This window comes from Amphibalanus amphitrite, unplaced genomic scaffold, assembly GCF_019059575.1.
Source record: "Amphibalanus amphitrite isolate SeventyFive unplaced genomic scaffold, NRLGWU_Aamphi_draft 000042F_arrow, whole genome shotgun sequence".
Classification (NCBI taxonomy): domain Eukaryota; kingdom Metazoa; phylum Arthropoda; class Thecostraca; order Balanomorpha; family Balanidae; genus Amphibalanus; species Amphibalanus amphitrite.
The window spans coordinates 1,108,616-1,123,822 of NW_024881538.1; the positions used below are offsets into that span (position 1 = coordinate 1,108,616).

The 15,207-nt window shown below is 47.4% G+C and overlaps 1 protein-coding gene across 1 annotated transcript; it reads left to right on the forward strand.

Moving 5' to 3' along the window:
- The first annotated feature begins 536 nt into the window (after nt 1–536).
- Nucleotides 537–9,092, forward strand: LOC122376642 (proteasome subunit alpha type-2-like). Its single transcript, XM_043356539.1, has 5 exons — nt 537–702; nt 1,648–1,724; nt 1,999–2,112; nt 2,549–2,846; nt 8,691–9,092. Exons 1-5 carry the CDS (start codon nt 662–664, stop codon nt 8,863–8,865), a joined length of 705 nt encoding a protein of 234 aa, XP_043212474.1. The 5' UTR covers nt 537–661; the 3' UTR covers nt 8,866–9,092.
- Nucleotides 9,093–15,207: the final 6,115 nt, after the last annotated feature.

The window sequence follows — 15,207 nt, forward strand, 5'->3', positions numbered from 1 at the left end:
CCAGCCAGCAAAATCGCTGTGCCATATGCTCATCTGGCCGCCATCGATTTTTACTCTTTGATAAAGACAGCGTGTGCGAGCTCAGGATGGAAAAGAGGTAGTGGAAATAGCCAAACCCCAGTCCTTCACAGCGCAGGAGTCTGGCAGACGAATTGTGGCGTGTTTTGATAAGGACTGAACGCCTTTTATGTACCACTTGTGTGCTATAGAAAGTTTCCAACAGCTCCTTCATTAATTTTAGATTAATTTCCTTCGAATATGTGCCCTGGTTTGGACGGCAGTATTTTAGGCTTCGACATTTGCGCCTTCTCCTGGATTTCTTTTATAGCAGTGTTTTAGGATCCTCAATTGTGACTGGTTCAAATCTGGCGCACATCTTACACCAGTGACTTGCTGTTTATCCCCGCGTTCGATGTCTCTCGGACGACGAAGATTCTATGCCGTCCGGCCAATCCCGTCCAAGGTCAGCGGGGGCTCGGCTGCGGTTATGGAACGTGATTGGCCGGACGGCGTAGAATCTTCGCCGTCCGAGAGACATCGAACGCGGGGTATTATTCGTGTCGAATTCGCGTTGAGGGAGCCGGTGTTTAGACCTTGGGTATTATCAAACTTGATCAAAGCTGTAGATTAAAAAGATAAAGCTTCCCTGCTTTTCATCGTCATGTCTTCAGAGAGATACAGCTTCTCGCTGACCACTTTCAGGTGAGGTGCATCAGTTGGTCTCCGAGCGTCTGCAGTCTAGGTAGGCAGGAATGCCGAATGAGGAAACTCATTTCTGTTGATAATTGACGTTTCGTGGATTTATTCATCGTTTGTAAATCATAACAGCAAAAGGAGCATTTTTTGATTGTGATGCTTACACCATTATAGGCAGAGGGAGTCATAGTGTGATATGTCAGGAAATTATTCACCGGAAATTATGCACATCGACATGTCTTCCCTTTTTGTTTTCATTTTACCGTAAGGTTTTGTGCAACCTGTGCAGATCAATTTCAGCTGCCAACACACACTTGGCTGGTTTCACAGACTCGGGCGGTAGTCACTTTCATACCTGTAACATGTTCGGGTTTGTTGATGTGATTGTGTGAATAGTGCACATTCTATGAGGAAACCTCTTGGTCAGATTAGAGAACTTAACTAGGTACCTACAACAAATCTCTTGAAAAATGTACTGCTTAGTGCTTTGGGATTTTACGTAACATTTGGGATCACATAATTGAAAAATATGATTTCTTTGTGTAATAGTTACTAAATACTACCTATATCATAAATGCTGTTTCGCCCCCCCCCCCCCCCCAAGTGCTCACACCATGACATCAGCTAGTTTGCACCCAATTTATAGTGACTCGCCTTGGGTATATTTATCGCCTTGGGTATGGCAAGACATCACAGGATAAAATTGCCTTTTGCATCCGGGACTCAAAATCAAACAGAACCACACCACATTGTTACAAATATTGACATTGTTATTACCTAGGTATCCATATTGTCACCACACGGCACCATGTTGTCACTATTAATCTATTTAAGACTGGCTTTATGGTTTGCACTAGCTCATAATAAGTAGCTGCCTATAGCTGGTTTCCTGCCATAGAAATGCCCTCTTGGCTATGATCCCTCTCTATGTTGACTTTTTGTCTTTTTTAGCCCATCTGGGAAACTGGTACAGATTGAATATGCTCTGGCAGCTGTGGCAGCTGGTGCTCCCTCAGTAGGTATCAAAGGTAAGACTGGTTTCATCATATTCATAAAAGATTAAACAAATGTTTTATATTTACCATGCATTGAGAAATGACAAAAATGAGCTGGATTTTAAATTGTTTCACCAGAAGTGTGACTTTTTAGACAAAAATCGAATTGTGGAGAACTTTGTATTGTAGGGATGAATTTACTCACAAATATTGAACTCTTATCTTGCACCAGTTTTGATTGTATTTCTATCTGTTTCACTTTGTAATTTGTGAGCATCTGTAAACCTGATTTTTGTCGATGTTTCAGCTACCAATGGCGTTGTCATCGCCACAGAGAACAAGTTCAAATCAATTTTGGCTGACGAACACAGCATTCACAAGGTGGAGAAGGTCACCAATCACATCGGCATGATTTACAGCGGTATGTATTTCCTGCTCTGACCTTCTCAGGATTTTTTTTTAATCTGTGGTAGAAATTAAGAAAAGTTCTGAAAAAAACAGTTGAGTCTGCAAAATTCTTAACAGAAGCATTGTCAGCAGCTGACGCGTCAAGCGTCTTAGTTCAAGCATCTTACGTGTCATTTTCACGACTTGTTTTTGTTCCTGCAATGTATCGGCCCATTCTTCCATGACACAAAAAATAGGTGCTTATTGCTTAATGTTTAGGGGATAACAAATAGGTAACGATTTCTGCTAGTAACTCCATGACGTAAAAACGCATGCAAGTCATGTGGTGGCTTTGTTACTGATGACCAATGGCTAATTGCCATTTCATTATACTGGTGCGTGCATACACGCATAACGTTATGCCCGCATACCCGTTAGTATGACTGAACTGGGTGTATGTTCTCGGCCAGGCATGGGTCCTGACTACCGGGTGCTGGTGAAGCGGGCGCGGCGCGCGGCGCAGCAGTACCAGCTGATGTACGGCACGGAGATCCCCACGGGCCAGCTGGTGCAGCGGCTGGCCGCCGTCATGCAGGAGTACACCCAGTCGGGCGGTGTGCGCCCGTTCGGCGTGTCGCTGCTCGTCTGCGGCTGGGACCACGGCCGGCCGCGCCTCTTCCAGTGCGACCCCAGCGGCGCCTACTTCGCCTGGAAGGCCACCGCCATGGGAAAGAACTTCATCAACGGCAGGACATTCCTCGAGAAACGGTGAGTGCATGATTAAAGGCACGATCACGATCGATGTGTGGTACTAATGGAATGGCGCTGATCTGACTCAAGAACGCTACTCTTATCACACAAAAGTTACTCAAATGACATTCTTAGCAGAATAATTTTCAAGCGATGAAACGTCACGTCTTAATGGCCTTGGGCTTGGTCAGTCCTACGCTCTTTACTTTTTTACGGGATCGTTTGTGATTAGGGTGCAATAGACGCATTACTCATTAACGGTAAGCATTGGTAGCCCATGGATATCTTTGGGTAATTGATAAAAAGTAGAATTTTATTCAAAAGACAAAAGAGTTCACAGCCTAGAACAGTTATGGCGGTAGTGCGAGGCTGCCTGGTGTTACGCACCGTCACGTTTGCTGGAAGCTGTGCACGACACCAGACGATAGATGACACCACCGTCTGCTGGGTCACAGACGAGACGGTCTTCTGTAGAGGACGCCACGGAGCTTCGGCTCATTGCTTCGTCGCTTCTTGGCAACTACCGACGCTTTCATAGCTTGAGGATGATTTATAGATATGCAATACGCTTTTATTAAGTCGGGGCTATGTGGACCATCTTTAAATGCCGTCTACCCAGAATTTCCCGATCGCGTGATGGAGCTCACTAAAGAGCTGACTGCTTAGCTTTGGCTTAACCGTCATTTACACGCTTTCATATGATTATTGAAGTATTTTTTTCAATTATTTTTTAACATAGGTTATTCGCGGTTGTTATGACTATCAAAATCATGTTTCTTTTTCGAATTTGTTATTCACTTTTGGGCAAAAGAAGAAAAAAACACTTTTTTTGCATGTTTCCACCCATGGGTCAAAAGTTTCCCCCTCCTTCGTTCGTATTGCATGCAGAAACCGTAACTGATGGTTAGCTAGAAAATATATATTTGCCATTCAAATGTAAATGGTAATGTGTTGTATTTTGTAACTGGTCAAATCGATGCTGAAGGCCTCCAGTTTCAGTGAGTGTTTATGACACGTGTACAAAAGTCAGTCAACTATTCAACATGCTATTTCAAATATTCGTCTTCTAGGCATAAGCGATAATGATGCTGGAGCGGCGGTAACTAACTGGAGTAATATGGAAGTCATTGTGATTTGGCTCAATTCATGCTTATTCGCACTGGATCAATCGATGAATTATCGTGCATCACTAACCGTCGACACAATTGGTGCTGATAAAACCAATGCTTGCACAAGCCTATCAAGACTGTAGATGCTGATTAACCATCTTCTCAAACGTCGTTTCCAATTTAACGTTCACCCTTATTGGTATTTTACCAGCCGCGAACGTTTAGGGGAGGGGGGGCAGGGACCTTGCCGTTTGGTCCCTGACTGAGCTAGAGCTTCGCGGAAAAAACGAGCTTGCTGCCCGTGATGAGAGGAAGCCGATGATACCCAATTTTAAGGTCCTAGGTCATTGATTGACCTTCCAGGTCAGTTCAACTACCCAAAAGTCGGGAAAATCGGAACCTGCTAAAACATCGTAAAGTGAGGCTGCTTTGGGGCTTTTCGGGGTGCTGATCACGAATTTCATGCTAGTTTTGATCTCAGAGGATTTCTTCATGCATTTAGGCCCGGTCGGGTCAGGTCAGGTCAGTTCAACCAGTAGTCCAGTATGCGTCCTGCAGAGTATTCATAATGGGTGTCAACCACCACTGAAAGCTTAATAACATGTTTCGAAGGCACTAAAACTTCTTCATAAATGTTCAAATGGTTGCTAAATTCGAATTCAGCTCCAAAAACTAGCCTAGAAACATGTAAAACTCGAAAAAGTGAACCGAGGTAATCAAATGTCAGTGACCTGACCCGAACTTCAGGTGACCTTGGCACCCACCATAATGCATGGGACCAATAGCATTTCACATGTTTGTTTGAAACCACAAAAAGACGGCAAACGCGCGGATAATGCAAGCCGACATACGCCTAATCGCGATTCCGGCCAAACATGGTCTCATGAAATAGGTCAAAGGTCATTTGGCTCAGGGTCATGAAATTTTAAGGGTAGGTGTAAAGATGATTAACTCGAGGGTGCTGAAAATTTCGTCGCGATCGGCCGCTTTTTACGGGAGTTATTCGCGAAAAAAAAAACAAGGGGAGTCCGTTCGACCCCCCCCCCCCCCATACGGGCGAGGGTTAAATGTGGGGGAGTCCTGCAGCGCCCAGATCCGTCGTCATCCAATGTAAACGGTCTCTGGCTCTGAGTATAGCATGGATTATTTACACACCAGAGCTCAGATGTCCCGGATACTGGCCGTCAGAGGCCTCTCTCCGTCAGCTAAGGAAGGGAACTCTCCAGACCAGACGGGCACTGGAACCTGACCGAATCCAGCATATTTTCCTCATTATCTGACCAGCGGAAACAACATCGCAGAACAGACGAGGAAAATCGCCCGTGAAACCTATGTATTTTCTGCTATCGACGAATTCGTGTGAGGAATTGTTTGTCCTAGATGTTGCATGATTGTAGGCTCATGTTCATTCACAACACTAGTGCACCGAACCTCTTCTTACCTAAGGTGGCCATTTATTGGAGTTGGCTTTATCTCCCTGAACAGAATCGTCAGCCTGCTTTAGTTATCTGCTATCACAAAAAATGGTACCTCCACTTTGAAAGTCGTCTCCTTTGTTATTTAAACCAGGCTCAATTAACCAACGAGATGGTGTCCTTTTCTAAGAACGGTTTTTCTTGCTGAATAATCGTTTATGGTTGAAATGTACCCTGTGTGTGATTCCTTTCGCACGAACCTGAGAACAACACTATCCGATAAAAAATTACGGGGCTCCAAAAAGCGGCTGATAGGGTTGATTGGGATCTCGCAAGTCGTGGAGGCTGTTATTGGTTGAGCGATCTAAGTCAGAACAGTCCAAGGCCATAGATGTGTACCTACAGCCCACCGCTGAAGGAATGTGCGGTTTTACCAATCACAACGGATGGCTTTGACTGACGATTTTTAAATGCGGGGTGATCGAAAAAGAGGTCAATAGAATTAGATAAAGTTGCAGCTGCAAGGGTGACGATACATGTAAGTTACATTCAAAGTTGCATTGTAGTCTGGCTAATCGTTCCTAAGCTTCAGAAGCAGAACATACCCATGCATGACTGAAACCGCACATTACTTCTGCTGTGGACTGTACATTGTATGTGGAATGCATGTTGCAAATGCTCGCTCCTCGCACCCATTCACTCGTCTTTATCCTTGGAACTAAAATTACCGTTAGCCTAAACAAAGGCATAGTTTTGTTGGATTAGTCTCTTTCTGTCCATTGTGGCTATTGCAGAGCCGGAAGGATGAAAGGAGCTAGGGGAGACATTGGTCTACAAACAAATGCGGGCAGTGTATTTTAGCTAACCAGTACCTCATTACTCATTCCGTGGCGAGTCTATTTTTTTATGTTTGCCTACCGCAGACACCGGACGGGTGATCTGGATCATATAACATTGCCGTGACGTCCACAGACAGGTTTCACTAGCTGGTGGCCAGCTGACTTGCAATCAGCCACGCACCTCAGTACACCCGTGTGCGTGCGATAGCATCACAGCACCACGCACACGACTTCGGCAAGCTGTCTATCCTGGGCAACAGATGGCGGTAGTTTCGTGTTTTTCCCCGGCCTGCTCCCGTCGGTGGCGGCCGCATGCCAAACCGACGAACTATGTCGTTAGCCCACATGAGGGGGCGAGGGAGAGGAACTGCGCCGCGGGCGATGTTTAACTGCGCCGCGGGCGCTGTTTAACTGCGCCACGATTGCCACCCACCCGATATTTTTTGCGTTCTCTCGATGAACGAGAACACAGTCTGGCCTCCGTGGCGCATTGTACCAACATTTGTTGTGCCGACGGTGTTGTAACAGCTTCACGGAATACAGTGCGCATGATGGTTTATCTCGCTCACAGACGCGACGATATATGACAGCGTGATAAGCCTAGGAGTGCGAAGGCCTAACGTGTTTCCCACTATATAAAACGCATGTGGGAAGGAACATAGCGTGTCACGCTTTTTGAACCGTCTCCCGCTGAGGATCCTGCATCAGTAGCGGCGGAACACCTTCAATTAAGGGGGGGGGGGGGCACCGCCGACTTTTGGTCCCATTCTTTCCATGCAACGCCCATAGGGCTAATGTTAAAATGGCAAAATCAAGGGGGCAAGGTGCCCCGGTGCCCCCTCATCCCGTTCCGCCGCCTATGTCCTGCATTTTCACGTCCCCCACGTCCTGGAGGGAGGGGGGGGGGGAGACGAACGCCCATTCTCCCTACAACCCGACTCCTGGGTCACATATTAATGGGTGGTAGAAGCCGTTTGAAAAGGGAAGAAATGATTTGGCCTGAAACTCTCACATGTGCGGAAAATATGCATGAACAGATGTACCAAAAAATGGCCGCGCTCCACGCCGCCATTTTAGATATCTGCGAGAAACCGCAGGGGTGTGTCCAAACACTCCCACTCCCCAGTCCGACGCGGGTCAACCCTCGCCGGGCCAGGGGTTTGATGACCCCCCGGCCCCCCCCCTAAGGTTTTCGCGAATAACGTAAAAACGGCGCCGCCAAATTTGGCATGCCCTCTGGGGCACCTTTTTCACCTTCCATGAAAATTTCAGGTCTCTGCCATTTCAGGTCAGGTCACCAGGTCACCAAAACCGGTACAATGTCTGGTTAAAATTGGACTATATTAGCGGCATCGGAATCGCTGAGTTTATCGTTCATAGCGATTTAGCGCCACCAAATTTCAGAGACAACTTGGGGCAGCCATTTGACATTAACCTGAGAGGTCAGTGTCATGGCCGCGCTCCACGCCGCCATATTTAGATATCTGCGAGAAACCGCAAGGGTGTGTCCAAACTCCCCCACTCGCCAGCCCGGCGCGGGTTAATCCTCGCCGGGCCAGGGGGTTGATGACCCCCCCCCCTAAGGTTTTCGCGAATAACGTTTATTAGGGGAGATAATAATCTCAATTAGGGGAGATGATCATACATGTGACTTGTGAGTTGTGACATCAAGTCACAAGGGTTAGCTTGCAAACGGCTAATGCGAGCCATTTGAAAACGTGATGGGTAGTAATCGTCGTACGTGTCAACCGCCTCTGACAGCTTCGTAACATGTTACGAAGGCACCAAAACTACTTCGTAAATGTTCAAATGGTTGCTAAATTCGAATTCAGCTCCAAAAACTAGCCTGGAATCATGTAAAACTCGAAAAAGTGAACCGATGTCACCAAAAATCAATGACCTGACCTGACCTTCAGGTGACCTTGACATCCAACCTTATGCATGGGAGCAACATCAAGTCACATGTTTGAACGTTTGAAACCACGAAAAGCTTGCAAACTGGCGGCTAATGCGAGCCGACATACGCCGAATCGCGATTCCGGCAAACATGGTCTCGGAAAGTAGGTCACAACAGGTCATAGGTCATTTGGGTTAGGGTCATACAATTTTCAGGGTAGGTGTAAAATTGATCAATGCGAAAGTACTGAGAGTTTCGTCGCGATTCGCCGCTTTTCACGCGACTTATTCGCGAAAAACCTTAGGGGGTTGCATACCCCCCCCCCCCACTCCCACCCTGTGCCGGCGAGGGTTAATGGAGGATGGTAAGCAAATTAACTCGCTTACAAACCATCGAAACGAGCTGCTGCGTGCTGATGCATTTGTTTTGGTCAGTTGACAAATACATCATCGTACTATGTGTGCGATTCTCTCGCGCTGCTGAAACTGACGTCTGTTCGTCCTTGCCCGATGTCGCAGTCTGGTTGGTTGGCATCCCTGTCTCGCCGAACTGTGACTGTTGTGTGCTGTGCTCCTGTCCCTGACTGACGCGCCTGCCACCAGGTACGGCGACACCATGGAACTCGATGACGCCGTGCACACCGCGGTCCTCACCCTCAAGGAGAGCTTCGAGGGCCAGATGAACGAGAACAACATCGAGATCGGCATTGTCAACGAGTCTGGCTTCCGCCGGCTCAGCCCGGCTGAGGTGAAGGACTACCTGGCCAATATCGTTTGAGCAGCTGACCCGCCCTGCCGCAGGTCGCCCTCGTTCGCTCGTCCGTCGCGTACCTGGTCGAAGGTCTGTTCGGCGTAAGGGAGGTCCACATTTTGTCTGACGACCTACCCGGAGCGGGTGCATCCCACACCCGCCCGAATGTGCGGACTGTGGGACCCACTCCTGCCCGACGAAGGCCCGGGGTATGCGGAACACGCCGTCAATACATTTTGTCTCGTTCGACAGGACGTATGTGTGTATGCATGCATTTACATCGTGCAATCGGTCCTTGACCACATTGCTTTTATGATTTACATGTAATGGAAACAGGACACCGAGATTCAGATAGGGGAGCATTCCGGTCTAGGGGTAAGTTACTTGCCTCCAGATTCGGCCATCCGGGTTCGATTCCCGGGCAGTGCACGTGGCATTGCCGCTACCTGACCGCTTGGAACAGCGTGAGAGTTCCGGTTAGCGCCTTGGTCCACTGGATGTGGTGCTTAACCCAAACCAACCAACCGAGATTCAGATATACAGTTCACGCCACACGCACACACACTCAGTTCATATCGTATCAGCGCATGATATATGTCACACTACTTGTTTGGCTGTTTTGCCAGTTTTTTTTTTTCGGAGCCCTAGTCTAAACCCTCGCGGTTCCATGTTACGGACTCTTGGAGATAACGGAAGGCAGAAAGAGAATGGAGTAAGGGAGGGGGATGATTTTGAAACTGTAGGAGGGGGAGAAGAGAGCTGACTGCACGAAACCTTATCGGCACACGAGTATCGGTAATCGATGAAAATCACTTATAAGCACGACGTTCGATTAGTCAGGTGACATCAAATTAAAGTGAACATCCCACCTTAACGTTAGTTTTGAGTTGAGATAGCCTAAATGGAGTCCTTGGCTTGCACTTACCGGTTTGAGCACTCACAGCATCGAGAAATGCCGCAAATCGAAAATATCTTATTTCCAAGTTGCAGCAATTTCGATTCAGAGGGGCTAATGCATTTGAATGCCCCCTCTGAATGTATGACGTCAGCGCAGATCTAACGATTTTAAATCTTTTACTAAAACATTTGGTAGCACGCGGTGGTATATGCTGCTTTGCGCGCAACAAGTGCCGCACTTTCAGCTACCAAGCTATTGCTTCCAATAAAGTCGCTATAAAGTCGCTAGATAGGAACAGCGGAGATCCCAAAAAGTAGGTAAACAAAAGTAAAAATAAAATATCTTGAAAACCGGTGAACATTTTTCGGTGAAATTTGTAGATATTCGTTTTCGCTCTTTCTTAACCGAGCGACATCACTTTCATGCCAATTCATTAACTTTTTGAAGGTGGGAGCCGGGAGGGTCCCTTTAGGAACCCTGACCAAATCTTTCACAGTTTAGTCGTGCGCTGACGTTCGCTGAGGCGCAATGTGACATCAAAAACGGTGTAATGTGGCACCAAACGTGGGGGTGCTGCAGTATAGTCGACTACAGAATGATGTTCCACTCCTCAGAAGCTATCAGTTGACCGGAGCGCTAAGTTGTGCCGTTTATCGCGCAATTAAGCGTGTCGATTGTGAGCATTGGGACAGAGATATAATTTGTGAACTCAGCCCGTGTGATGCGGCACAGCCTACCACCCCAGGCAAATAATTGCCTGTGAAAAGTGGAACATCATTCTGTAGTCGACTATACATCTGCCCTCTGACTGTGCGGAGGTCGCCTCCAGTGACGTTATCAAACAGTTACCGGCTCGTAGGAGTGCCAGACAAGTGGCGGAAGCACCCGCCGCTCGGAATCTCTGGGCGGTGTTTCACCGACGGTGCCAGCGCTTCTCGCGAGCTTACGTCACACACGAAGCCCATTGCTCCAACACTACGACAAGTGTGACGTCAGCTCGCGAGATGCGTTGGCAGCGTCGTTGAAATCGGTGAAACACCGCCCTGGAGCTCGTGGCATCACTGGTATGTCCATTGATCTCCGTATACCCATATTCCTAGGCATGGGTAATTGGCGAAATGGAACTGCGAAATGGAAAATAAACGTCCATTTCATGGATGTTATTTTTTTTACGTACAAAGACACCGGATCAATGTAAAGACAAAATTTGTTATTTGCATTCTTTTGCACTTTCTATTTCATTTTTCGTATAAGGTACCTTCGAAACATCGCTGATTTCACCTTCTTTCAAGACCGCCAAGAGCACGTCTCCGTCGGCCGTCTCCACTCGCCAGTCTAGGGGACACTACTATGTGGGAACTGCACGTTCTGCATTGCGAGACGGGAGTGGAGGTCGGCCCTTCAAATGGTGGTCGGCCACTCAGAACCAATCAACATCAATTCTCAGACACAATGTGTAATTCAGCGCAGTCATAGGTACCCGGCCGTGTCCAACGGCGTGACGTGCTGTCAGCTTCCCCGACGGACGTACACTTTCAACAGAAGTCAACATTCAACATAGATATTCAAGCTATCAGGAAGAACAATCCGTAGATAGCCCCATTATCCCGCACCGTACACAGTGTTTACCATTGCTTCACGTGCAAAGAAAGAAAATTATCAGACGTCAACTGGTTGCGGAGCGAGCGAAGCGAGCGTAGTCTTTCCTTAGATTAACGGAAATTTCTGAGTATGAGCGGCCGGCCGTGCGGACGCTTTTGCGAGGCTTGTATCTCAGCAACCACTTGACCGATTTACACGCGGTAATTTTTGTAGGGTAGCTTCATTCCTTCTACCAAGTATTGGACTATTCCCGATGCATATGGGTGACCACTGACCCCTTATGCACGTGCCACGTGCAAAACGAAGAGGTGTCAGTTTTGTAATTGTTGCAATATCTCGATAACTACTTGGCCGATTGCGCTGAAAGTTGGCATGTAGGTAGGCACCCACTAGGCACTGCATATCCATGTGCCAGAGTTGGGATGCTACTGCACGTGCGCACGTGCAGGGGTCGTTTCCAGAATTTGAGAACGGCTGGACCGATGGCGCTCAAATTTGGTACACGGTTAGGGACCAGTTGGTAGGGTGCCGTGCACAAGTCAGTTGGGACCCATTTTGCACGTGCGCACGTGCAGGGTGCCGCTCCCAGATCTCGAGAACGGCTGGGCCGATTGTGCTCAAATTTGGCACATCGCTAGAAACCGGTCAGTAGGGTGCCGTGCACAAGTCAGTTGGAGGTACCCACTCGAAATTTCGCACGTGCAAGACTCACCCCCTCGCTCGCTCCGTTAGTCGCCCCAAAAGGCGCTATAGGTACTGGTTTGTTAAACGTAACAAACATTAACAAACTTTTGAACGTCTAGTAGCAATTTCCTCTAGTCTGAAATGTCTTTTTTTAATATAAAATGTATTTTTTACCTTTAAGCGCCCGAAAGATATCGGCGGTACGGGATAGAATCATTAAACCGCTCGTAGGTAGAAAAACCTTTTAAACGTCTCGCCTATCGGCTCGACGTGCGTTTAAAATATTTTTCTACCTATGAGACATGAGTGATTTAATAATTGCATCCCGTACCGCCGATATCTTTCGGGCGCTTAAAGGTAAAAAGTAAATCTTTTTATAAAAATATGACATTTCGTACTAGACGAAATGTCTACTAGACGTTTAAAAGTTTGTTTATCTTCTAAACCAGTTAAACGACACCTGATAATTTTCTTTTTTTGCACGTGAAGCAATTATAAACACTGTCTACGGTGCGGGATAATATATATTATCCACAGTAATTTATATTATGCTTTAACAAGATTCGAGAACCGATAAACAATCACTAAATGACGTAAACACATAGCTGCATTCCTGAGATAATGCGAAGATACTGAGATAATGTATGAGGTACAAAGTTTTTTTTTTCGAATCAACTATAGGTTGTCTTCGACGGCCACGCATTCACATTATGCAATGATACTACGAGTTGACACGGTTAGACCACCACCACGCGATGTTACCGCACATTGTGCTAATGTAGCTGCAAAAGGACCTTGCTCTAAATTAGCCCATCCAAGACGAAACCACGGCCGTAAAAGCAGGTATCGAGCCTGAATAACTATACATACAGAGACGCTTGGAAGTTGGCGGTCATCGATTGAATGGTCACTCATGACTGAGGACACGCCGACACTTCAGACATGATGTGGTCATGATTATGCGTATTGATATAATCTAATCCCCTCATTAGGCGGCCTGGGCATATAAGTAGAAGTGTCATATCTGATGTAGTCGGACCTTTTTAAACGTACCCTCCTACCAAGTCTAGGTATGATCGGAACGGCTTGCGACGAATCCCGTTTACCGCTATGAAATTTGGAACACTGAACACTGTCCTACACACACCGCTTCGACGGGTAGGTATAAGAGGAAACCCGACAATATATATCCTCCAAATATTATATCCACTGCCAACCGTGTCAGAGCACACGACAAACACGGAGAGAGCTGTTATATAACCGTTGCACCGCGACTTGGAGGCACTCCTACTGTAATCCGAGACGGGCGGTAGTGAAAGTTGGCCTTGCACGCGACAGACCGGGAGATTCCCGTTGCTATCCGGCCGGCTTTCTATATGCGATGTAAAACTGCCGGTTTCTCGTCAAAATGCCCTCGTCATAGTGTCACGAGTCATGGCGACCGCCCGTCCACTGGGACAGGTCACTCTTGCCGGGCAATTTTATCGATCAGAGCTTGCACGGCGGCCCTGTCCGCCACCTGGTACCGGTCGAAAAAGCCGGGCGCGATATCCACCAGTTCGCTATTGGTGACGTCCTGGCGGCCTTCCAGCTGTCGCTCCCATCGGCAGGCCACCATGTCCACTAGGCTCTCCTGCAGTGCGTCGGTGCTCATCAGACCCAGGCCAGTTTTCCCCATGATGAAGAACTGTGGATGGTGCTCCTGGACGCCGTAGTGGTGTCCGAGCGCCTCCAGCCAGTGCACGCCCTGTCGTCCGTGTACCCAGCGCAGCGTGTAGCCGACCGCTTCCACGAGCTCGTACTTGGAGAGGTCGTGGTGCTCGGCTGCGCGCCGCGTCACCGCCGGCAGGTAGCCGCCGAGCCGGTCGAACGAGCGAACAATGAACTCTCGGTGAGAATCCGTCTGCGCGTAGTGCTCGCTCATCCTGTAGTCATCCCACAGGATCCTGTAAAGCGGAGAGCGGGCATCACGGTCGAGCAGCGCGGCCTGGGCATCTCGCCTCTGCTCCCACGTCCACAATGTGTCCACCACGCGCGCCACTGTGTCTGCATAGTTGGCGGACGTGTCCAACCGCTCGTGGACCGTTGCCTGCAGCCGTCCCCACTTCTCGTCGGCCGACGCCATACTGGCGGCAGTGGCGGCCATTGGTCGGTGCTTGCCGTCACGATTCTAGTGGTGGAGCGAGGGCGTATTTACAAAATGCAACCGAGCTCCGCCGTGGGGTAAGGTGGGCAGGGGTTTTCGCACTACGGCTGCGGTTGAACTACCGTCTGTGGTAGAAACTTCAGTACGATGGCGCGTTTCATACGAAATGTGGCGCAATGTTTGTTTGCTTCTGAACTTGAACAGGTTATTGCTGTGAATTTTTGGAGTGGGAGTGTTTCAATAACAATTTGTGGATTATTTGAGTTTCTTTACAAGATGATGTGTAAAATTTCAAGATTTGTGGGAAAGCTTGTGACTGAAGAACGAAAACAGTTCTATATGATGGCTCAATCAAACATGGAAATGGATGACAAAAGTAGAGTTTCAACATTCCAGCATGTGAGAATAACTTCAGAAATTCATAATTCTTGTAGTATCTATTGCATTCTTCTTATGTACAATTGTACAGTTCAAGTTATGGGTTTTGTTAGGGTATTTGAAATTCATTGTGTCAGTTGAGATATAGATGGATTGCGGACAAATTTTAGAATCATTGCATGGGAGCTAGGTGTAAGGTACTTGTTTGGTTAAAAGGTATGTGATGAATGCCATGAGAAGGTTTTTTTATGATTTAATATATGGTCGTTGTTGTACCTACAAAAATGCAAGCTTACTAGCAACTAGTTTCTGAATCAAATTGAAAGTATTTGCCATGAATGTAAATATGTACCTGCAAAGTATGTCAATAAATTTGTGTGATGTTACCAGAGAGCTTTATCATCTGGGCATTTATGTCGCTTCTTACATTAGGTGTTAAGCATAGTATAATTACGGATGAACTTTGTGCCAATATCTTCAATGCAGTGCACAATGTATGTAGCATGTCTACAACCCTCACTGATCCTGCTATAGCTATAGGCATTTGGCACCAGCAAGACCAAGGGCATGAACTTCACAGTTGCTCAACCTTTTGTCATGTACCACCAGTCACTTTTTTACTTAAGGTGCACACAGCAGTGCACACAACAATGTGCAGAGG

Excerpts from the sequence above, each read along its gene's own strand:
- LOC122376642 (XM_043356539.1), top strand. The coding sequence starts at position 662 with ATGTCTTCAGAGAGATACAGCTTCTCGCTGACCACTTTCAG. Across the intron at positions 1,725-1,998 it reads TCCCTCAGTAGGTATCAAAG|CTACCAATGGCGTTGTCATC; the intron begins GTAAGACTGGTT and ends TCGATGTTTCAG. Across the intron at positions 2,847-8,690 it reads AGGACATTCCTCGAGAAACG|GTACGGCGACACCATGGAAC; the intron begins GTGAGTGCATGA and ends GCCTGCCACCAG.